Raw genomic sequence first — 25320 nt, forward strand, 5'->3', positions numbered from 1 at the left:
GAGGGACTTCGGGGTCATTCTGTGGTCCACATAGGACAATGCATGCCCCTTGTTTGTTTCAAATAGAGAGGGATCTACAGATAGACAGCGTCTTCCCCCCCCCCAACACACACACACAAGTGTGGGAGGAGCCAGGTGACTACCATCAGACTTGCCAGAGAATTGGCCGCTAGAAAGTATAACATAAACTACCATTTTATAGTCAGTGAACACTTTTCTCTTCTAGAGCAATAGAAGGTGTGTTAGTTTGCCAGTTGTAATGGTTTGAGTAAAAAATGACCCCCATAGGTTCACACATTTGAATGTTTAGGCACCAGGGAGTGGCACTACTTGAGCAGGATTAGGTGTGGCCTTGTTGGAAGAAGCATGTCACTGGGGGTGGACTTTGAGGTTTCAAAACTCTGAGCTAGGTCCGGTGGCTCTCTCTTCCTGCTGATCTGGATGTAGAACTCTTAGCTACACCTCCAGCGCCATGTCTGCCCAAATGCCAGGCTCCCACCATGAAGATAATGGATTAAACCTCTGAAACCATAAGCCAGCCCCAATTAAATGCTTTCTCTTGTGAGAGTTGCTGTGGTCAAGGACTCTCTTCCCAGTAATAGAATACTGACTAAGACAAATTGCCTTGGAGTGAGGTGTGGTCATGTGACAAGACAATAGCCAATGGGAAGTGGGGAGATACTTACTTTCTCTCCTTTTGAGTAAAGTGTCATCCAGAGTTTCGGGTGCCACCTTGACTTGGGGACCTGGACTCACGTGCTAAGGAGTACACCCCTGAGGGACAGTGAGGCCACAGTACTAGTTCTATACTCTCTATTTCAGATTTAATGTGAGGAAAATAAAATTCTGCCTCCTGTAGGCCATTTTTTATTGGGGGTTTTCACTTATAATCTCTGAATTTGTCTCTGATTACCTCTAATATGGCTCAAAGGCTCAAGCTGATTTGTATTCTTGGATCTAAATTCTCACATTATCTCTGGGAGTCTACAGGACTCAGCCTAAAAAGCCATCTAAAGGTCAGTTTTCTTGTGGCTTTTTGAGCCTTTTAAGAGAGACAATGACCTCATGCTGCTGGTCTCTATTTACTGTCTACCCCTGCTCAAGTCCAAGGCTCACAAACAGGCTGGGGTATCCAGCCATGTCTCCTTGGGTAGGATGGGTGGAACAGTAGTTCTTGCAGCGCTAGCTTCAAACTCAGCCATTGTGGTGGTTTCAGTGGGAATGGCCCTTATAGACCCATGTTTGTGAATGTCTGGCCATAGGGAATGGCAGTACTAGGAAGTGTGGCCTTGTCGAAGGAACTATGTGTGTCACTGTGGAGGCATGCTTTGAGGTCTTACATGCTACAGTTATACCTAGGATGGCACACAGTCTCCTTCTGCTGCGGGTGGATCAAAATGTAGAACTCTCCACTTATCCAGAGCCATGTGTGCTTGCTGTCGTGTCCTCCACCGTGAAAATAATGGACTGATCCTCTGAATCTGTAAGCCAGCCCCAATTAAATGTTTGTCTCTGTAAGAGTTGTCATGGTCATAGTGTCTCTTCACAGCAATAAAAACCAAACTAAGGGAGCCATGCTGCATCAGAAACTGTGCAGGTGAGCCCAGCAACATAGGGTGGATCTGGTTTGGCCAAAGATTGAAAACCCTGGATGCCTGAAAGAAATTTCACTTGTTACCAAAGAATAACCAGGAGTTACCTAGGAAAAACTGGAGTTCAGGACTTCTGCAGGACATAGGAAGAGACTGAAATAGTCCTTGGTGTTAGGGACAAAGATGCTTAATTCCCATGAACTACCTAGTTTGAGGTTCACATTTGCCAAGAAATTCCACATTAATATGGAACTCAAGATTTCCAACCTGTGCTGGGCTCTTCAACTCCACTTCTGGAATATGACTTCTAAGAATGAAATACTGAGCCTCTGTTTGTCCTGGTCAAATGACCACAGCACTAGGAAAGTCTTCTGAGAGACCAACCAGCAGACTGACTCACTGAGAGATTATCTTTCAGACTGGATTAAGGAACATGGCCTATCAATCTCCCGAAAGAAGAAAAGGACAGATGCAGCCTCAAAAGGCAGAACAAGCTAGCCTCCTAGACACCGGGGAAAGAGGCCTCTAGGGCAGATCCAAGTGGAAGGCTGACATCTGTTGTCTTTCAACTTATCTCATTGGCATCACTTCAGAGTGGTCCGATAGCTGTGGCGTTAGCTCTGTCTGCAGCGACTGTAGACTTCCAGCCCACTGTGGCGAGTACTTTCTATTCTCAGGCCTTCTTAATACTTGGGGAATGATTTTAAAATCTCCAGATTTGTAACCATGACCTGCTTTCAGGTGAAGCCGGTAAAACGCCATGCCCACAGGTAGAACAGCCCCTTGCGAAGCTATCAGATGCGGCCTTGACAAGAAACTGTTCCTGCACAGTTGGAGGTAGGAAGGTAGAATACTTTGATGGTCAAGCACTGGACTTCAGAGGCAGTGACAATGTCAAGACCCCAGCTTAACAGACTCATCACTTACGCTGATGGCAGCCATTGTGACAACAACTTGGTCATCAGTCTTCTGGCATGGCATGTAGCTTTGTTTCTTCACCCTGACGTGGATTCTGTGACTTTTCCTGACATCCTTCTCTTGGCAATTAAAATATTACTAACATAATGAGCTAGAGAGATATAACAATCACTGGGCCCTCAAGGAAAGGAGAGCTACTGAGAATCCATTACCTTGTGTGGCAGGGAGAGGTGTGGCTCTGACTCTCCAGGAACACTGACTCCCAAGGACACACCTGGGGTGAACTGAAACACTCCCTTCAGGCAAGCTTTCAGAATTTGTGGGCTGCTCCCACCAATCAACGACAGGAAGTCCATGAGGTATCAAAGACTTTGGGATAAGCCACTTCCATTTTCAGACACCCAAGTGAACTGAGCTGCACACATCATGTGAATGGCCTTTTCAGGGCCAAGGCTTCCTTTCTTTCCCTCCTCCGTCTTCAGCTCTTCCAAGCCCATCCTCATGACCCTCTTCGAGAATCCAAAAGGCCAGGAGACAGGCAGACTACGTCACTGCGGGATAATCAGATCTGGAAGGGGAGGAGGAGTCCTCTACCCTCCTATCTCTTTCCCCTGCCCTCCACTTTCAGCAATTTACAGGCACCAAGAAAAACGATAAGACATTTATTGAGTCATCTACAGCAGTATGACATCATTAAAATCCCAGACAAGGTGTGAGCACAGCGTTAATGGAGGCAGCAGTAGCGGTGAGGTCCGTGGGGTTTATCTTTATTGTGGGAGATTAAACCCAGACTGGTCCAGTTCCCACGAGTGAGCCTGAAACCACATCTGGAGTACCAAGGGCTGAACACACCCCAGCCCTGACAGACGCTAAGCCTCAGAAGACAGACAGCAGACAAAACACACATGGCTGAGTACAGACACAGCACAGGACCCGGAGTTCGGGGAAGGGAGAAAGAATGGGCATTTGGCTCACTTGAGGAGTGTCCCATACCACTGAAGGACTCCTAGGCAGACAGCACGGAGCTGATCACAGCAGAAGGTTCCTCATCCTGACCTTCAAAGCAAACTGAACAGTGATGACGGCAGAGCTGGGATTTGCTGTCCAACAGAGCCCCATGGCCTCATCCTCACGCTCATGCTGGTGGTTTTACAAATGGGTTAAAGCAAAAGGGCTCACAACAGTAGACAGGCTGCCAAGGGAGATACCTTTCAGGGACGTCACTCTAAGAATGAGCACGCCACCGTGGCTGTTTTGTTTTCAGAGCTTGTAAACTCACAGGGAGCATTTCACCTCCACCCCATCCCTAGCCAGAGGGTAGACGATGATGCAACCACAGCCACCTCATTGCGGAGCAGGGGTTGAGGGCAGAGAAGTATGGAGTCCCAGAACAGATGGAAAGTGCCAAATTTACTAGTAAGTATTCTTACACCAGACCAACTCTGCTGCTTCCCCTGCACTGTACTGTAGGCTCCTGGGCTTTCTGCAGGTACAGCCGCTCCTGCAAAGGACACACTGTGTTCCACAGCTGCTCTGAGTAGTACATCTGGCTCACAGGCAGGGCTGTGCAATACTGGTACAATTCAATGCAATGCAATTCAAAAACAGGGTAGTCCCACCTGGTTTCCCAGCTTCCTAGGTTCAAGTGAAATTTGCAGTGTCAGAGGACTTGCTGTCTTCTCTTGGTAGGGGGCAAAAGGTACTCAAGGATTAAAAAGAGAGTCTCATGCATCTTTCCCTCCAAGGAAGAGAAGGTACAGACCAAACAGCAGAGGCCCTGATACTGGGCAACAGATGCAGGGTTATTTCCACCACGGGGCCCTGACCAAGCCCCATCCCAACTCCCCAGAGAAGTCAGTTGGGGGAAGATGAGGGTTAGGAGAGGAATCACTAAGGGAGGCTGAGCATGCCAGGGAAGGCCTCCTCTCTGTACACTGAGAGTGTAGTCAGATCTTAAGCATGGTGCATACTGGAACAAGACCTCACTTCCCAGGAATGACTGTCCACTGGCTGGGTGCCCCGTAAATCTATGTTCCTGCCTCCAGGTTTCCAAATCCATGCAGCCTTTCAACTACCAGACAGGATTTCCTTATCATTTTCCCTTTTCTGGGTCCAGGCTTCATTACTGCAAGCCTTGACTGAGGCCCATTCCAAAGAAAAGATGGTTGGTGTTCAGACAGAACCCCAGAGATACACTGGGATACACACAAATCAATTAGTCTTATTGCTTACACTATGTAAGAGGGTCAAAGGGGAAGGGTTTTACCCAACCTTGTGCTGTCCCTTCACTGCCTGCGGCCTGAGAGCCAGACCCTCATGAACCATGCAGAATCCTTCAGGTACTAACAAAAAGATTCCTTCAGACAGAAAAACCAAGCAACAGGAACCTGGAAGTTCCAGGAGGACACAGACCCAGGGCTCAGAAGCAGCGGGGGCTCAGGTTATCCGGTTTTTTGCTGTTTTGCAGTAATGCAACCAGAAAGTCACAGTTTCTCCTTCCACAGTGAAGCGGACCCACTGGTGGTGATGACAAGTGAATGGGGTTCACAGCATAAGGGCTGCATCTCAGATAGAGGGTGCCACAGGCAACCTGTCCCTGCCTGGCACGGAAGGCTAGTTCTGCACATCATGCCTGAGGCCCCTTTCAAATGTCCATGGCCTGAGCTTCCTTCTCTATGAGTGTTGGGTACCATGTGGCATCCAAATGGGAAAATAAACGGAACGTCACTCCCCTCAATACACCCATATACACACGCACACACACACACACACACACACACACACACACACACACACACACACACACACCCTTTAGATGACTTTCACAAGGATACATCTCTGTTTACCTGCCTTAGGTTTTTAACTAATGAAGAACCTAGAAAAGCACTAGAAACCACCTCATTCCATAAACAAGGAAGTCATGGCCCAGCACAGGGCACATTGTCACAGTCATGAACCCAGCTGGAATCCTGAACCAAGGCCTCTTCTGAACAGCTCAGGCTCCCTAGAAGTGTCCAAAGTGCAATCGGATCAACTGATTCTTGTTTGTCTGAAAACATGGTTCTCAGAACAAGGGAGGGGATGGCCGGGAGAGATAAAGGGGCAGGAGAAAAGAACCAATGTATACTCAGTGGCTGGTCCAAGCCACTAAATGTTTCTAGGAAAGAACAAGGAGGTGAGGCCCTTTCTCTTCCCGGCTTTGCCAAAGACCCAAGAACTTATTTCACTGGTCAAGAACACAGAACACATCTCTAAGTCATATCAGCTAGAACCTTCTCCAGCCTTTCCAGTGGCTTCCCCAGAAGCACTGGGTCAAGTCTCCTAGAACTCCTACTTAATACAACAGCAAGCAAGGCAGCATCCCACACTCCCCATGCAGTCCAGAGCACAATCGTGAACAAGTCCACAGAGGCAGGGACAAGAACAAGCACTACATTTACATGGAATGAGGTGGGCCACATGGCCCCCGTGGCCCTTCCTTTTTTCTCCCTCTACCTTCCCAAATCTGGGTGTGGCCTTATTTTAAAGTCTTAGGTTATGGCTGTGCAACTTGCAGCTGGAGAGCCAAGATGGGCACTAGAGAGCCACCACTCCCTCCACCAGGTGCTTCTGCACATACACCTGATAGACACAGTATCACCTACAAACACTCGTAGATCTGAATGTCAAGGGCACACGGAGGAAGTCTTGCAGACAAATCTGAGTTTAGTAATTGAGTCCAGACTGGGGTTGGCAGGTAAGGTTCCTTGTAATCAGTAGAGGTGGGGCTGTGGGGAGCCCTGGATTCAGGACTTGGCTCATGGAAACTCAAAGGTTGCTTCAGAACTCATTGATTTTACTGCAAGGAGGCTGGTCCATTCTAGACATGGCTTTGATTTATGGGGAAACGGAGAGGAGAGAACGGCGGGGGAAGTGGGGGCTTTCTGTGGTTGTTGTGGCTGGAGAAGTGCTTCTTCAGACCATCCATTGTGGGCAAGAAGTGTAGACATAAACCCACCACACGATACAGTCTTGAGTCAGGGGCACAGGCATGGACGTGGTCAGCACTTCAGCTATCCCATCTCCTTCCCAATTGAATCTGCATTTCTGGCTCTCAGCTCTTAGAGCAAATGAAAAGCACCAGAACTTTCTCCTACCTTCACCCCACCTCAATGTAAGTCTTTGACTGAAAGGACCCTGGAGCCCTCCCATCACCCAGGCCCACAGGAGCTGAGCACCTGGACAACTTAGATATCAGGTAAGCAAAAGAAGCCTCAGGCTGATCTGCTCCAAAGGATGCTCAGACAGGAGCTGCATCCCTGACCAACTGCAGTACTTGGTACAGGCTGAAAGGGGTCCACATCCAAAGTCAATTTGCTGAAAGGCTGCTGGGGTGGTCACTGCCCCGGCCTCTCCAAAGCAGGCATGTTTTAACCTCAGTTCACAAGGCCTTGTACCTGGGATCAGGCCATCACCGAGGCTGGCCTTGACACAGTAGGTCGAGCTGGGGCCTGGCAGAGGTGAACAGGGGCATGGGTTGGGGGTGGAGGGGAGAGATGGGACAACTTTCCAGATTTGAGGTGTATTTACATGTCAAATTGGGCTCGATGGACCACAGTAGGTGGGACCCAAACAGGAGGAGCAGTATCAGCCTATACCCTATCTCTCTCTCTTCCCCTTTGGGGAGGAGCCCAGCTTCCTACCCAGGGCCTGCCCAAGGAGAGGGGAGAGGCACAAACATGCGCAGGCACCGGCCCGCAGCCCCGGCCTGTGCAGAAGGAGAAGGGACACAGGGCTCAGGTGGCCAAGTTGTCGGCCGGGAGGCTGGACATGCGGAGCTGGGAGCTGCTCTTGCTCAGGATCGACAGCTGGGTCCCCCCATTCACTCCACTGCTGGCCAGGGATGGGTGCCGGTGCTTGAAGTCCATAGTGAAGTAACGGTTCACCTTCCAGCTCCTCCATTTCCTCTTAATCTCTGCCTGCACCTGCAATGAGCAACACGCACATGGCTTCCCAGTATCTTCTATGACCTGGCTTGGCACTTTACCAGCCGCCATCGTGACTGCCCACCCACCTCCCACTCCCCAGCTGTATCCTGCAGCTTTGTCCCAGTCTGTCTTGGCAAAGCTCCTGCTGATTGGGCCTCTCAGAGAGAATTGTCAAGAAATCTTTCCTAGCAACTTCTCAAAGCATATGGATCAAATAAAGACCCTCACCCCCTTTTTTTTTACCATTGTGGGATGCATATAAGATTTACTCAAATAGCTTGAACTATCCCAGATGCCCAAAGCCCATGGATGGTGATGTCAGCATCTCTGGATAAGACCTAAAAAGCCATAGCTTTGGACGCTTCCAAGATGAGAAGACTTCTGAGACTAAGAGTTATAAAACAGTCCATGCCTCTTGGCAAACACCTCCCCCACCCCATGTAGCTCTCCATATAGTAAATGGTGGCCACGCCAAGAAAGCCTCAGACTCCACATACCACTTCAGCCAAAACCTTTATGCAGTACACAAGCCGCATGACTAGAAGCGGCACCTGTACCCACCCATTTTCCCCACTTCGTGCTTCCACTCCCTTGGCAAACTCCTACCCAGCTGCCCATACTCCCACATCTTGGCTCCCCCAGAATCTTTAAGCAAGGCTCTCTCAAGGCTCTCTTGATCTGATCTGTTATATCCTGATTTTCGCTATAGGTTGGCCTTTCGATCATGGAGGCTAGCTGTCTTGAGTCTTAGCTGCAAATAAGAGGAAGAGGCTTCTGAGGCCAAGATCTGGGAGCATGGAGACCAGAGCCTTGGGTAAAATGCTCTTCCCCATTGAGCCAGTCCCTACTACATCCCAGGCACCTCTATCCTGGGCTCTGCTCCAGAACATTACCCCAACAGGCTAAAGAGGGAACCCCGAGAGCTAGCTCTGGAAATGAAACACCTCTGGAAGATTCCAGGTTTCTCCTTAGGCTCTCTTCCAAATTCTTATAGGCTCTGTTCTAGCAGGGATAGCTAGACAGGCTTGCTTACTGTGGCTCAGCAGCATGGCCCCCCACAGCCTGATGACCTATAGGTACTCACTCCTACCCACTAGGGCATGCTTCTTGGAGAAGATGTGCCCTGGAGTTGTGTTCTCAGCAGATAGGGTGCCTTCAGCATATCTGTACCCTACTCTGTCTGCAGTTGTAGCCTTAATCGGCAGAGGTGAAATGATTCTGGAAGAGGTGGGAGATGCCAGGGGATATTGATAGCATATAGCAGTGACAGCTATGTCACTCACTCTCTATCCTCAGTACTGGCAACCTGGAAGGTTCCAGCCAACGAATCTGCCCCCAGTCTCTCCCCAACGTCCCCAACGAACCCCACCTGTACTGCTGAGAAAGGTGACCAAACTGTGTCTTACCTCCCCATTCAAGAAGCAGTAGAGTACAGCCACCACGAAGCCCTGGGGAGAGAACACAAACAACTGTAAGCTGACCAGCAAGAGACGCCCCCCCCCCCCATACACTGGGCATGTGGGAGGAATGGCACTGGGAAAGATACCAGAAAGAAGAAAACACTGCAGTCTAGACAGGATACACCTGCCCAAGGCTCTAAGGTAAGGCGGAGGATGCCACTAAGACAGGCACTTCTATGAAGCCAAATGGATGATAGACCAGTTCCCACTGATAAACACCTTACCTTGGATCTCACACTCACTTAGACAAACACTTCTTATGGCCAACGACTATCTTCATCCCACTGCCTATGGAAGCTACTCGCCCTTTCTAGAGGAAGCCACTAGTGTGCAGGACTCCTTCAGAACAGAACAGACTCATATCATCTTTATCTGTAATTACTCCTCCTTTGCTCTCCCTTGGCTTCCATACACTGCACAGGAAAGCAAAGCATGTGTGGTACATACTTGACAACATATGAATTTAGCTGTCTACAAACAAAGCAACCTTTTCCTGAATGCTGAAAACCACCAGGTCTGGAGCACCTCAGTGCCTCGGGTTGTCATTTAAAAATGCCAGAGGGATGATGGTTGGAATTTGCCAGTCAACATAAAGATGGGGGCCTTGAACTGCAATGTCTAGGTCAGAACTTCATCTCTGAGACTCGCAGTCTCATCAGAGTAAGAATGTGAATCCGGGAAAACAGCTCTGAGTTAAAATCTAAGTCAGTTGCACAGAGTATTCCCTGACCATCAAGCTCAAGTGCTAATTTAAACAAGCGTAGGACACTCCCCCTTTGCAGCCCACTACAGCTACTCCATCCACTCCCTAGCTGTGAGGCACGCACCTATTCCTTCCTGCTTATACACTCATTGTTCTGGTCCTCCTCTTGTCCCTCACCCATGTACCCATTCACTTAAGGATCTGCCAGGCACCTCCAGTCCATTCATTTCTCTATGTCAGGCCCTATATCTGGATCCCCTGTGCCAGGGTGGATAAGACAGAACTCCAGTCCTCATGTTGCTAGAGTATGTGGCTGAAGTTAGGATGTGAACACAGCACAGGATCCTAACGCCTGGGATTTATGGAGAGATTTTATCTCAAATCACTCAGGGGTCCTGGACCAGGATCCCCAGGCACAGTGACGGGAAGACTTTATTGCATCTTCTTACAGTAGCAGACAAGACTATAGAGGACATCTGCTCTAGTACTCATGCCAGAGACAAACCCTGAGGTTAGAAGTCAGGGTTCACAAGGTCACAGAGGTAGCAGCAGGTCAAAGGTCAAGGCTTAGCTTCTGCATACACCACGCCTACCTGGAAGGAGCCCAGCCCAAGCTCAAACACAAGTCTTTCCCTCTTGCTGACGTTCTCTGGAGAGAAGGCGAATACTGTGTAGTGGATTCCAAAGAGTGGGATGAGCAGCAGGGTGGAGCGGGCCAGCCGTCTGTCAGGAAAAAGCAAACATCTGTTCTGGAGACTGCAGGGCTTGGGAACATGGAGGGCAGAGGGCCTGTCACCAGTCCTAGCTGCCCTTCAGTGTCCCTGTTCACAGACTGCTTGGTATCCTTTACTGGTGCAGGGGGCCTGGGAACAAGGGAGCCAACTAGTGCCCAGGGTTCCTAGGAAGCCATATGAGGGCTTCCCCAGCCTGCAGTGCACCTAGTTGGTATCCTGCAGGACCACTGAAAATATTCCACTTATAGAGATCCCTTGAATAATACGTAAAGTCAGAGGAAAACTCAGGAAAGGATTCCAGAGTCTTGAGCCAAAGCAAAGCTATCCTCTCAGAAGGAAGTAACATAAACTCAAAAATAGCTCTCCTAAAACCCATGGGAATAAGGCTCTTTTGTGTCTGGAGACATTTGATGTATTGCTGATGACCTGGGGGTTGGGGGAGGTTCTAGGTAGGCCATAGAAGAATTTGGGAGGGTTTCAAGGAAAGACTTGATGACTGAACAGAAATTCTGCCTGCACGGGAGAGAGCTGCTGCCCCAGAAACTGAGCCAATGATGGGAAGGAAAGGAGCAGCAAGGGATCCTCTCCTCTTGGCTCTTGGGATAGAGCCAAGAGCAGGGCAGGACCCTGTATAACAGTACAGGGGCAGAAGTCCACGGTGAGGACGTCAGGTACAGGTGGGCTGGAAATGCTGCTACAGATGGAGTAAATTATTACAGGGGCTTCCCAGAGTGGAGCCCCACTTCTGCCCTTCCCAGGACCCGGATCCCCTGTAGTCTCCCTGAAAGAACCAAGCTCTCCTCTCTAGATGTTTTTCCCTCAGCTGTAGCCAGCCCCCTGGGACCATTGGCTTGTTACAATTGAGCCTTCAGAAGTGGACGGTATATGTAAGGGTAACCATTTGACTGGGAGCAAGTCTACTGTGTGCCCCTCATTTGCCACTCCATGCCCTTCTGGGTTTGAATGCTGGAGTCCAGATTTCTAGAAAAGCCAAATCCCTAGCTTCTGTATAAGGCCCTTGATGTCTGGCTTCTATTGGAGGGAAGACAAGAAGGAGGAGGAGGGAGAGAAACGGAGAGCAGGGGTTAGGGAGGAGGAGGAGGAGGAATGTGAGCTTGGGATGACCTTCAGGAGAAGGTTCAGCCCAGAAAGGAGGGAGCCTACAATCGTGGGTCTCGCAGTTCCCGCCTTGCTCAAAGGCAGCACATTCTATAGTCACTGAGGGTCCCTAGACCAGAACAGGGCCAGTGGGATCTGAGTGAGTCCCTGCGATGAGTCTACATGGATTTCTAGCCATCTGTTAGGTCTCACAGCAAATATCTTCAGGCACATAGTCCACACTGGAAATGCCCGTTCTACAGAAGAGCAATAGGACTACCCAGGTACATAAGCTAGAGTCCTTAAAAGTCAACATTTCCCTGGCATCGGGTCCTGCCGGCATCTCAGTCCCCAGGCAGGGGCTGGTGCCAGAAAACAGGAGGGTGTGTCTGGAGATAGAATAGAAGTTAGAAGAGCTGAAAGGAGTGCCTAGAAAAGTATATGCGTGGGGGTCCTGTTGGGTCTTGGAGCAGGGGAAGGCCCTGCTTTCCTCCTTATGCTTCCCTTCTACAGTGGACCGATTCTAGGTTCTTACTCCAGCAGAGAAAAATAGAACCTGGGTACCAAATGCCAAACCTCTCCAGTGTTCATAGTGGCATTAGATTTCTTGGGTTCAGGTACAGCGCCAGACCCTTTCCAGCCATGGGAAAGACGTGGATCTTAGTAGAGGGTCTCCCGGGATGCAGCCAAGAGCAGTATCTGCCCCTCATAGCTCTGATACTGCTCTGGAATAGGCAGAGATGACAGCTAGGGGTACCTCAGGGGCCGTGGCAGACAGGGAGTAGTGACACATGAGGAGGCTTCATGAACCCAGTGTGAGACCTGTGGATCTCTGAGCTGATAAGCCTCCAACTGTGACTAACCCAGAGAGACCATGACACAGCCTCTACTTCTGCCCTCCTATCCCAAAGAGCCATCAGGAAGAAGTCCTATAATCCCAAGATCCGAGCCACCCAAACTATCAGTGAGTTTCCAGGAAAGCCACACCTCCTACTCAGTGGGTGTCATAGGTGAGCTAAGGTGTGATTCTTAGGATGCTCTAGGTTCCTGTCTTTGCCTTCCCAGTCACGTGACTTACTCTACCTCATCAAGCTCCGGTTTCTTATCTACAGAATGGAGACAGTGTAAAGAGCCACCTTATAGGAGCCCCGTGGAGACCGAGCTTGAGCCAAGCTGCACACAGCGTGCACAGCGCATGGTGAGCTCATCCCAGCTCTGAGCTCCTACAGTTCTGCAGCCACCAAGACTAAAGCCCAGAATGGTAGGGGACTGAGGAAGGACGCATTTCTGTCAGCAGCCACTAACTGTTGACTGTGGAGTGAGGTAGGCATCAGTAGACGCCAAGTCAAGATGTCCCCGCAATGCCACAGCTCCAATGCCCACATGCCCTCCAGCCCCACCCACAAGACTGCAGAGAACTCGCAAGACACATATCCTGGCACATGCAGCATCCAGGAACAGGGTAGGCTGGGAGGCTCAGGGCGGCTCGCCACACTCCTCCAGCCCAGCAGAACACAAGCACAAGGCAGTGGCAGCAACAGCAACATGCAAATCCCCCACCCCTCCAGGACACCCGGCCACAGCCACGGCCACACACACTTACAGAGTGATGGTGGATAGTTCTGACATCTTGCAAGAGTGCTGCTGAGTGCGCTGTGGCTTGCAGTAGCATTTCTGCACGCAGCTGCTGGGTGTGACAAGATTAGCACTTCTGTCAGCTGGGGACATTGGGCAATGAAGAAACCGCAGTAGGACTCGGGAAGACTTAATTCACAGGGCACAGGGAGGGCAGAGACGTGAGGAAATGAAGACAAGCTAAGGAAGTCACCCAGAGGAGGATGGGGAAGCCGAAGAGTAAAACAGTCAGGTTTGGACAAGGGAATGTATGTTCATAAATAGTGTGCATTGTAGTCACACACACACACACACAGGGACCACTAATAGGCGAGTAGTATTCGAAAATAGATATGTTCAGGAGATGAGGCCTGAGATAGGATTCAGACAGGGAGCCAGAGGCCATCTCTGGTATCAGCCCCAGACTTAGAGCATGGCACATGGCTTTGCCAAGGTCACCCAGTAAGATGAATAACTGGACACTCATGCCGTAGACCTCATGCATGGCTAGCCTGAGGAGACAGAGTTCTGGGCTTGGAGGCAAAGCTCTGACTGTCTCCCCTCACCTCACCCCACCTCTTCTCGGTGTAAACACACACAGAAGAGCAAGGGCAGGCCAGGCTTACTGGACCGATCACTACTCTAGACCTCTGTTTGCCTATCACGGTAGCCACTAACCTAGGTGGCTCTTCAAATGGAAATTACTCAAAATCCGATGGAAAGAAAACCCCACTTCCTCCATCATTCTAGTCATGGTATCAGGGCTTACTAGTCACATATGGCTAGTGGCGATAATGCTGGACACAGAAACACAGCCATCTGCGGAGCGCCACAGGACAGTGCTAAGCTAGACTGCTCCATCCAGGTATATGGACAGGGCCGATGAGCAAAAGCCTGAGGACACACATTGCCTTGAGAAGGCAGCACAGGGGCCAGGCTGGCTGCGCATCCTGCTGCCCTCCGTCACACAGGCATCTAGACACACTCCTGCTTCCTCTGAATCTTTCTGGTCCTGCTCGAGGTTGAGTTGGCATAACTCAGGGACACTAGTTTCCCTACCAGAGATCAAGAGTCATGTCACCTTAGATAACAAGCGATCTCTGCTTGGAGACAACGGAGGCACCTCATACTGGCTAGTGAATGCATAATCAGGTGTGGCTGGATTAGACGCCAATGGAGACAAGTACACAGACACAGTTAGGTCCTCAGCATCTAATGACCTGCTCTCTGACTCCAGCTGAGAGTGGATCTAAAGGCAACTAGAGTCTGGGGACCTGTCATTCTGCTGAGGCAAGAACATGTATTGCTAATTTCCAGATGAGGCAAACACTCCAGCCTGCCTAGCAGGCTGCTCCCCTCCAGGGTTGTGGTGCCACTCAATAAGTGGCATCTTTCATTTCATATTACCTACAAGCTGGTGGATGCCGGAGGCCCATTTTGTAGGTGTTATTCGATCCCTTGCTACTCAATTGGTCTCTAGACCAGCAGCAGGAACAGTACTTAACCACATCTCTCAGAAACAGACTATAGTGCCTCCTTGGCCTGCTGACCTGCCAGCTCAGGAGCTGCATTTCAACCACAGGCTGGGAATGTACCGGGGCAGCCCTACTGCAAGGTATTCATGGATGTCAGAAGTTTCTTGTAGGTCCTCGGTGAATGACAGGGGATTGATGTGTGTGTGTGTGCATGTGCGTGTGAGTGTGTGTGTAGAGGTGGGGTCTTTGGGCACAGCAGAACACCAGCTATCCTTTCCCTCTCATCTTCCTTGCCCAGACCAAATGGCCAACAGCCCTTCAATCCTGGCTGAGGCAGACACCAGAGCCAGGGCCAGTCCAAGTCACTGCATATCCACACATCTGTCGCTCAACTGGTGCCACCTTGAATTCCAAGCTTTAGCCTTTCTCCCTCAAGACCTCTGCTTTCCCCCCAACCCTTCCCATCTCCCTCCCTTTTGTGGAATCCATGACATCTTACAGTAAACATGGGCTCCTCTGATTTTTCTTTAAATTGTCTTGAAAATAGCAAAAGGACAGTTTAATGTCAAGTTCACTGGGATGGGACAGGAAGGTCACATAAAGGAGAAACAAAAGCAAGGGTAACATCCAGAAGGATCTCGGGGGAGACTATCTCCAGAGAAAGAGGAGAAGAGGCCCTCTCCCAAGCCCCTGCCCCTGGCCTGCAGTGACTTACAAACAGACTTGCTGAAAAGCAGCAGGATGTGCTACGGCCAAAGAGCTGACCTGGAGCGTGAGAAAGGAGGCCATGGAACTCCCAGGACAAGTAAGCAAGAATAGAGCAAGGTCTCATCTATAGATACACCTAGGTCAACCAGGAAGGCCACCTTGAGTCCAGGGAAGCACAGGAGACTCAGAATAGTGTACTAGGTGGGCTCCTCTGAAACGGAAGACAGAGACCTCTGGTGGTCAGTGGGAGGTGTTGGCCTGTGGGAATTTGGCTAGTGGCTGGTGCAGAGCCCCTTCTGCAGGTCAGAGGTCCTTGGCTTCCAGGCCCAGCTCTGACATGGCTTCTCTTCATCATGGAAGATAGGCTCCATGGAGGGTAGGAAGATCAAGGCTATTCCAGGGTCTCAGCTATCATGCTTATCCCTGGTAATTTGGCACATGGTTTCTACAGAGCCTTTTATGTGAAGGGCTGGCTGGACTGCAGCCCCAGGAAACATCTAATAGGATAGTGGACAGACACCTGCCCATGCCCTGTGCAGAGAGCATTCCCTTCTTCTCCACCTTGGACCCTAGGAATTCATGTAATGTTGCTTCCTTGGCAGTCTATAGAATATGGTGGTTTCCTGATGTTAACTACACTCACCTGCACCTTCAGAATTCTGTCTGGTCTGCAGAAAGCATTTCTCAGAAATAGCATCCCTGCTGGAATGTGGCTCAACACCACTTCCTCCTCCAACAGGGAGGCAGAATGAGCCTGGGTTCCCAGAGGGGGTCCACACCAGGCTCAAGGTTTTGTGGCTACTGACTTAGTGGGTAGTTTTCTTTTCCAGGGTTTTTTTTTTTTTTTTTTTTTTTTTTTTTTTTTTTTTTTTTATAACAAATTCCCTAAAGCACCCCTGGAAGACCTCTGGAGGGCAGGGGCAAATATTCTTTAACAGGGTGGGCACTATGAGGTGCTGGGACTAGACCTGTAGGCAAAGTCCCTTGCTGGACATCCTGACTGAAAGGCTACCTTGCAACACAGAGCCTGTCCAGGGAGGTGATGGGGGAATTTCTAAGACGGTTACACATAGGTTTCCTCTCCCCATGCCAGACCTAAGAGGTAGATTCCAATGCCCACCTCCAAAAGTAGAGCAGATCATGGGCAATAAGAATGAAGCCAAGCTGCTCCATGACTGGCCTGAGCCACTCCTTGCTCTCCGAGTCTTCAGAAAACCTCATTCTCTTCCACATCTCCAGAGACAGGGAGCTGTGGCTAGTTTCATGCCAAAACAAGCTAACCTTGCCCAGCCCAGAACTGAATGCTTGCACAGCCCTAATCTGAGCCCCTGCTGATCCTAATGCAGGCCCAGTCTCCCCCCACCCCCTTCGCAAGGCCCCACATCCAGCAGGTCCTTTGAGGCTGAGCCAGGAGCACATTGGTTGACAGTGAACAAACCCTTGGCATCTGAATGGCTGGAACCAACCTACAGGAAAGGGGGTGAATGCTGGTCTGAGGGCACAGGCAGGGGTTCCTCTCGGACTTTCTTGGGGACTCTCAGTCTTAAATTTGTTCTGGAAACAGAGGAAAAAACCAGAGAGCTATTGTGGGCAGACCAGGAGGGACTTTACAGCAAAATACACACATCTGGGGCCCCAGGCACAGCCCTGGAATCTCCCAATATGCCCTGCCCACCCCAGGTTCTTTCTCTTCCCCAGTGCAGGAGCCTCCCTTTAGAGCCAGCCTCTCTAAAGCCCTTGAAGTGGAGTACTTCTATATGGGGGGACATCTAGAGTCTATGAGGGAAGGACAACACAAGCCACCTCTGGTACCCACTGCCTGAACTGTTGCCACAGCCTAGCTCCTTCCTGCAGGCTTCACCAAGCTTCACAGGACACTAGTTCCCTCTGCTGTAACATAGGCTTTCACTTGGTGATGGCTTGCCCAGCCTGCGATGGCACTGTATTGTCTGTGAGCATCAACTGTGTGCAAGTGTTTCTACATGCTCTGCAGCTCTCGGAGGCTTTGTCACCAGGATCGACATGGTCTCCTTGACCCTGGTGACAGCAGACATATAGCTGAATCCAACACAAGCAAGTTGATCCCTGGTCCAGTATTAGCCTTTCCCTAGCTTACAGGTGATTCCCTGGTCCAGCCTTAGCCTTTCCTTAGCTTACAAATATCATCCACCTAAGTTTGGGGGCTGGGGACTATCGTAGGTTTGGTTTTCGCTATTAAATAGCCCTGGCTAAGCCTGTACGGTTTTACATTAAAGAAGTAAACCAACATAAACATAAATGTAAATATAAACCACGTGCTAATCACAAGAGGCTCTTATCTATGCATTAGGAAGGCCCACTGTTCTTCCCCATCAGGCCAGGAGTAATTGTTGATGTCCAGGACAGGACATTTGAGATGGTAAATGTGTGATCAGACTTCCCAGAGCCTCCTTAGATTCTAAGGCTGAGCCTCTGTGTATGGCTCTACATAGGCAAAGGAGGAAGAAGCAGGAGGAATCTTCCCATTCAGCCCAAAGAAGATGGTTCAGAGGCCTTAGAAGACCCAAGTTTTACCCGGAAGGGGAGGAGACTGAGGAAGGTCAGCAGTGCACGGGAGAGAATGGGGATAACTTAGCTTCTTGTCAGTCCCAAATGCAAGAGGTGACTTTAGTAGGGGAGACAGTTCACAGGCAAGCAAGAGAAACTGAGGCTGGACATAAAAGCATAACTTCAGCTTCCTACATGGGACAGGGAGATGGGAAGGTGAGCAGGAGGGCAGTTTTGTGACTCTCTGTCCGGGATAAGATTATCTCCCGAGTGCAGGTCAAGGAACAATAGAATCATCACCCTACCAAGAAGTCATGGCTTCTATCAAAGAATCTGTTTCATCACAGATACATACAAGTAAGGGTTGATTGAAATAATAAATAAATACCTGGGAGAAACATGAAAAAATGGGCAAAGGGTTGGCAAATAAATAAATAAATAAGGCACAAACATGAAACAGGGCTGGGGTGGGCAGCAAAATAACCACATCATTGTCCTTTTCCAATGTTATGCCATTATTGCAGAGGCAGAGGACATATGCTATACAATAAAATCCCTGTGCTAACCACCGGCAGATGAGAAGGAGTGGTACCCAGCAGTCTAGACCAACTGATGGACCTAAGGCAGTTCCATTCCCCCTCAAAGGAGCCTTGAGGAGGACCTGGCACTCAGTCTCTGTGCAGAACTCATTCTCTCCCTAAGAGAATGGCCAGTAGAGCCTTCTGCTTCACTGGCTCGATGGTCGCCCTCAGTTTCCTCAGGGAAGCCATGAAGGTTGCAAGCCTCCGGCTGGGTCTCTAAGGAAGACCCCTGTGATGCTGTGAGAGTCTCATAGCTCCTCTCAGCTAACCTTGGCCACTACTACACCCTTCAGATCCACCTCACAGAGCTCATGACCCTTTTCTTTGGCATCGGAAGTATCTCCACACCCCATAGCCCATTCCTGAGCCCCGAACAGTAAGGCAGCAGGAGCTCTGTCTGATTTCAGAGCAGGACAGGGCTGGGGTTGAGGTGTTTTCAGGGTAGCAACTGAAAAGCTAGTTCTTAGAACACAAATTTCTGTAGGCACAGCGGAAGCCTTGCACTCAGTAGCAATCACAGAGTCGATGCTCCTCTGATAGGGACAAAATGGGGTTGAGGCAGAAAACCAGACAGATGCAGAGGTAGACAGAGCTGTCCTGAGGCAAGGTACAGGAAAGAGAATCCCCATGCAGTGTATGACCAAGGAGAAGGTCCCCCTGCTGACTGCCAGGCACTTAGAAGCTTCTGCCCAGTGGGTGAGGGGGTGTGGCCTGTCACAGCCATGCCTCTAATCTGCATATTCCCACAGAATCAGCATCCCCAAAGGAAAGCCAGCTTCTAAACAACCAAGGCCTTAGCTACCCCAGGGAATCTGGGGCTCTCCACTGATTTTCCTGCCTTATAGAGGTTCTGTTAATCTTTCTCTTTCCCTTTCCATGCAATGCCCATGTATCTGAGGTGCTCTGTGTTGGCTCAGGCCTGGAAGGGCAGTTGTAGTTCACAGGCACTTTAATCAGGAAGAAGTCTTGCAATAGCCCATGCTAGGTCAACCTGCCAGCAAAGTTCAAGCTCTGTCCTGCCTGTGACCTGAGTGCAGGCCATGTGGTCGGAAACGGCTGTGGCATCCCCATATCCACATGACATACTTACAAGTAGATGCTGGACTCGTTCCCTCCCATGTCTGGGGACTGCAGCTTCTGTACAAGGATGATGATGATGCCGATAAAAAGCACAAAGTTAACCTGAGGAGTGAAAGAAAGGTAGAGTCAAATCTCCGCCCATCCTGGTACTTCCTAACAGGACCCTCTCCAGCCAGGCAAGTTCCCTTGCAGACTTCTCTACCCCTCACTGAGTCATTCAAATAAAAGGAAAACATCCAATTAAAAAAAAAAAAGGATTCTACAGAAAAACCTGCAAATAGAAAGCATGGAGAGAAAGCCAGGGGGCAAGCACTGTCTGAAGCAGGAAGAAAAAAGAAGGTGATGGGAAAGAGGTTACACACAGGTGACCCCCAAACTCAGCCAGGTGGTGCTGATGCAGGTCTGTAATCCCAGTGCTCAAAAAGCCAAAGCATGAGGATCGGGCATTCCAGGGAAGCCTCGGAAATACAGCAAGACCCTGTCTCAGAGATAAAGAGGTGGGTTGGGGTGGGGAGAGAAAGTTCACGTTCAGAGCCGTGGACTACAGGGAAGCTGCCACAGCAGTCTTAGTTAGAGGGCTGCCTGGGAACAGCGACAGCAGCGTGTGCCATCAGGGACAGATGCTTTCCCAAACAAAGTGGGAAGCTGCTTGTGCACTGAGAGAGGAGGAGGGAGGGCTGCAAATAAATGCAGAGGAGCCGTAACAAGAAGACTGCGCTGCACAGCGACATCTCTGGGCAAGAGCCAAAGTCGCCCTCAAGGAAAGAACAACACAATTCTTTAAAAACAATAACAGCTACTGAGGACAACTAAGCAACTGAAAGCTGAGGAATGATCAGACTGATCGTCTTTAGGTTGTGTGCAAGAGGGAAGCTGATGAAGGTTAAAAAAAAAAAAAAAAAAGTCACAAGAAAGAAACTGGAAGCCATAGCAGGCTTGATCAGAAAAGCTCCTGGTTGCTCTTTTGTTTCCTGGATCAGTTAGAACAACGAAACACACCCCTGCCCTGCCATGCTCGTTTCTGCTTCTGCCGTTGTCTAATTAATGCTGAAATTAGCTCAGCAGATATTGCCAAGGAGAAAGTACAATTAAATATGCAGGGGTGAGGAAGGGGACAAGACAGGAGATAAACAGGCTATTTCGAATCGTGAGAGACTGTTGACCAAAACCAGAACTAAACTGCACAAGACTAGAATCAGCTTCCCTAAAGGAAAGCCAGCCTCTAAACAACCAGCTAGGTGGAAAGGAAGAAGAGCGGGACATTTAACAGTCGTCAAAAGTCTGTGCAGGCAAAGCACCAGGCCCAGGCAACCTTATGAACTTGTAAAGAAAAGACAGCTTTCCTGACATGGAATTGTTTCAGGGCAGACAAATACAAGATCTCAAAGATCCTACTTCAAGAACCAAACAAAGAGGGGGTTTAGCCAGTAAAGCCTTACAAGGGTGTCGACTGAGTGGGATTCCCGGTGACCCAGGTTAAGACGTGGGAAAAAGGTAGGTGTGGCAGCATGTACTTGTAATCCCAGGGCTGAAGAAGCAGTGACCGGCAGATCCTGGACTGGATTCCAAGCCAGTGAGAAACCCTTCCAAAATAAAATTTAAAAAAAATCCAAATGGGCAGAATTCTGAAGAATAACACTAGAGTTTGGTCTCTGACACACACACACACACACACACACACACACACACACACACACACACAGGAAAAACAGACAAAGAAGGAGGGCGGGAAAAGGAAGATGATGAGTCTGAGGCTAGCCTTGGCTATGTAGTGTGACCCTGTTTCAAAAGGCAAAACAAAAGCCATGCAGGAATATAAAATAAGCCCACAGAGACATTTAATATACATGGTAAACAGTGAAAAACCTTTAAGCAAAACGTTAACAAACAGCAGTCGGTGGCACATGAAAAGAGCAGGCAGATCATGCCCACAAAGATCCCACCCTGAGAATACAAATAAATAGACTGCTATTCCTTATAATGACAGGAAAACAACAGGTTCCGCCATCCCTGAGAGACTGGCAAATAATTAGGAATAAAAAACATGAGCACAGACATGGGAGGCCAGGAAGTGAGCCTCTTGCTCTCTGTTCATGACCATGTGAACAGTAAGTGCACACACGCTGTGCCTCAGAGTCCTACTCCTAGCTAGCGATTTATCCCAAAGACACAACCACACATGTTCAAATCCAGGTAAATATATCCACAGCACTAGAGAAAAGCTGAAATAGTAAATTCATACTATTCTGTCATAAGAGCATGATCTCTTCAGCACATCTGATAAGAGATACCCGTGCTTGGTTTTATAACAACACGCACGAAAGCCAACCAGGAAGAGAAACTTGCCCAATTGCATGCAAGACAACTGCCAAAAACCAGAGCAAACATTGTCTTCCATAAAAACAAGGAATAAAGGGAACAAACATTGGGAAAGATGGGCAAAAGGCTGTTTTCACTTACAGGTTGCATAACTTTCTATGTAGAAACCCCATGTGAACCAAATTTTAAAAGGGATTAAACTCTTAAGAGAATTCACAAATGTAACTAAGCCAAGGAGTCACAAAAACTGATCGCTTCCCTGTATGGCCCCAATAACCCGCCAGATAATACAGGGAAGGAAAGATTCCCAGACTCAACCAGGGCCTAGGCTGGAGAACATCTCAGAGGAAGCAAAATGGCAGCAAGAAAGACTGGACAGAAAGGGCATTTTACTGTATTCTGGGAGAAAAATAATTTTCCTCCAAATTGGTATAATAATTCCAAACAGATCTCCACCAGACCTTTTCTTACAAGGTAAAAGTTAAGCCACTTCCTGTTCGAAAGTCTACCTAAGTGGACGTGCAAACAAATTTCACCAGAACAAATGGGAAATTTGTATATAACATGGTAAAACATACAGGGTCACAGTAGCTGGCACAGCCCCCTGGGCAGACATATTCGGAGCACGAAAGTGAAAGTCTCCAACCCACAGTGTGCACATGTTTGTGATAAATGACTTTCCAGCCTTTAAAATTCTGTAAAGAGACTGAGAATGAGAAATTTGCAGCCATCAAAAATAGAAGTGTAGAACAATAGCATTTTAGTAAAGAAAAAGATTAAATAGAACCTTTCTTAAAGATGCATCTTGATAACCTAAACCACAACAGTGCCGTGAGGCAATTAAGAGGACATGTGTATAGCTCACACTGATGGAAATCCTCCATAAATAAGATACAAAGCTGACAGTCAGAGAGGGGAAGCCCAAGGACCCCAGTGCAGGGAAGTCATGGTGGCCTGGGAATGTGACAAAGTATGGAAGAGGAGTCACTGCTCCTCGGCTGATCAAAAAGACAAAAGTTCACAGGAATGTCATAAGCATAAGCCACCAAAACACTGTCTAGCCATAAGTGCTCAGACCCACAGACTTACAAACACTCGGTATGCATGAAATTAATCCTAGTAGCAGCACCTTCCATAAGGATTAAAAATGGAGTAACAGGCTTGTCCAACACTAGGGGAGTAACTGAACAATCTGTGTGTCATTGCTACAGAATATACAGCTGTGACAAAGTCTCTTTCTTTCCCTTCTCTCTATGCTCTCTGCCTCCCTCTTTGCCCCCCAAGGGCACTCACCATTATAGAGCCAACCACAGGGCCTTTGATCACCCACCACAGAGCTGTGCTGTCGTTCATATCCCAGCATCTGAAAGATGGGCAAAGAGGAGAAATCATAGCAGACCCTGCAGAGCATGAGTAGCTGGGTGCCTCTTTTCTCACTGTCTGTGTACCCCTGACCAGGGAAATCTGGAAGTAGAGGTAGGCTGGCTAGAAGACCCCTCACCTGTGGCTTGTTTTTCTCTGTTCCAGTCACGGCAGAGACTAGAGCCCAAGAATCAGGGTCATAGTGGGATCCTGGGAAATGACATGTCTCCCATTCAGATCTAGGGTTCTTGGGGTTAAGAGTGACCTCACCCTCAACATTCTTCCTCCTGTCCTCCAAAGAATACCAAATGTTCAGAGCTTCCCCAAAGCTGTTCCAAAGTATGTGGGCTCAGAAATGTACCCATTCTCTTGTTGAATTGTCAATTAAGACAAGGCTAACCACAAGGGGTAAAGGCTGAAGGTTCTGCAACCAGGCTTTGGTCTGGGGTTGAGACAGGACTGATCCCATGGTGTGAGGACTCAGGTGGTACTCAAGGTTGTGCTTTGGTTGGAGCAATATGTTGGGGAGTTCATGTGAAGCCAGGCAGGTACTGAAGCCAATGCATGAAATAGAGACTCTGTACCTGATTCTCTGGTTATACTTACCCTGCATCATCAAAGTAGAGCCTCAGCACAGCCCACACAGTTACACACACAGTAGGTGTCCCTGGAGAGCAAGAAAAAGAAGCCCAATTGCTCAGGATACTCTTAACCTTGGGGTTTCTGGGGACCCTATTATCCTTCATACTCCAGTTTCTTCCCATACTTTCCATCTCCCCCAGCTTCAGACCACTTGGTCTCCTAACATGATTCCTGAGTAAAACTCTCAGAAGATGGGTGTCCCACAAAAAGAAAAAAAGTGGGGGTTCTAGGAATTAACAAGAAGCCCACAGCCTAATGAGGGCTCCATTATCTGATGCTTCCTAAAGCTGGGACCAAGGACACAGCTGACCAAGAGGCCTGAGCCCATCTAGACCCAGCCAGTGACCTACCCCAGCCAATGATGGTGTACCAGTAGAAGTATCTCCTCTCAGGGAAGAAGGTCTCTACCAGCAGTGTAAAGAGGTACAGGCCTTCAATGAACAGCCAGAAGTAGTTGGACACCACGCAGTAGTGGAAGAAAACCATGACAGCTTTGCATTCCACCTGCAGAGACAGCCAGAGAGGAAATCTGAGCTCCCTCCCGTGTCCCCGGGTAAATCCTGAAGTCCAGGATGGAAATCCTGAGGCCTATCAACACTGGCATACTCGGTCTCAGGTATCTCAAAGCCTAAAACTGTAGGTATTCCCCATAGGAGACTGCTTACAAAAATGAGGATCTGAACACATGGAAGGTGGAGGCACATACCTTGGCCCTGGAAAAAAATCTCTTCTTAAACAGATCCTCCAAACATGTCCTCCTAGTGAAGCCCCCACGTCTAGTCTGTTCTTATCCCAGCATATCAAAAGCCAGTTTTCTGCATATACCTCCTTCACACATCTGTGCTTGGGAAGGCACTGACAAAGACCCTGGCCAGCTGGTCTAGTGACACAGAATGTGACACAGAATGCCTCATGACTGGTAGCATGCCAAGGGACTAGCTAATCCCTGTCTAAGCCTCATTCTCACCTAACCTTCCTGGTCCAAGAATGAGGCTGAGGGTCTGGCTGTGTTTTGTCTTGGAGCGAGGTTATACACTGGCTACAGTGACCACTCTATAACTCAGGAACTTTCACAAGACCTATGATAAGACCTTCACCTGCAGGAACACATTCCCTGCAGGGTGTTAGCAGGGCAGAGTCCTGGGCTGCTTGGCTCACTTACGGTGGAAACGAAGCAGTGGCTGCTGTCCTGCTCGGCGTACAAGATCCAGTCTTTGATGAAGACAGAGATAGCTCTCAGCATGAAGGACACAAACAGGTTCATGTGGATGAAGTTACGGGTACAGTGCAGCTTCCTACGTGAACCAGGATGGGGAGGCCATGAGTTCACAGTACTTCACACCCTCAGGGTAGGGCTGCTCTGGGCCTACTCATGGCTTGTCTTAATGGGGTCCCTCTCCCAGACCACCCTTTTCTCCCACCTCAGTAACCCTCTGCCTTCCCCTCCCAGGTCATCCTCTGGCCAGACTCCTGCCTCCTGTAGCCTCTCTACCTCCTCTCTACCTAGACTGGGAAGATTAAAGCAAGCAAAGGAAATTTCT

General features: G+C 49.2%; 1 protein-coding gene across 5 annotated transcripts in view; it reads right to left on the minus strand.

Moving 5' to 3' along the window:
• Positions 1 to 3151: 3151 nt before the first annotated feature.
• The window catches only part of Adcyap1r1 (ADCYAP receptor type I), a 49809-nt gene continuing 27640 nt past the window's right edge, over positions 3152 to 25320 (minus strand). For 3 of the 5 annotated variants that reach the window (XM_034519514.2, XM_076913308.1, XM_076913307.1), the window contains 9 exons: positions 24942 to 25074; positions 24130 to 24283; positions 23744 to 23804; positions 23069 to 23138; positions 19467 to 19558; positions 13076 to 13159; positions 10234 to 10363; positions 8884 to 8925; positions 3152 to 7474 (listed from right to left, as the gene is read on the minus strand). In XM_034519514.2, the coding sequence (XP_034375405.1) occupies positions 7286 to 7474; positions 8884 to 8925; positions 10234 to 10363; positions 13076 to 13159; positions 19467 to 19558; positions 23069 to 23138; positions 23744 to 23804; positions 24130 to 24283; positions 24942 to 25074 (955 nt within the window). In that variant the 3' untranslated portion in view covers positions 3152 to 7285. The remainder of the gene's footprint in view (positions 7475 to 8883; positions 8926 to 10233; positions 10364 to 13075; positions 13160 to 19466; positions 19559 to 23068; positions 23139 to 23743; positions 23805 to 24129; positions 24284 to 24941; positions 25075 to 25320) is intronic. The other 2 variants (XM_034519515.2, XM_034519516.2) reach the window with 2 other exon arrangements.

This window comes from Arvicanthis niloticus, chromosome 15 (genome assembly GCF_011762505.2).
Source record: "Arvicanthis niloticus isolate mArvNil1 chromosome 15, mArvNil1.pat.X, whole genome shotgun sequence".
Taxonomy (NCBI): domain Eukaryota; kingdom Metazoa; phylum Chordata; class Mammalia; order Rodentia; family Muridae; genus Arvicanthis; species Arvicanthis niloticus.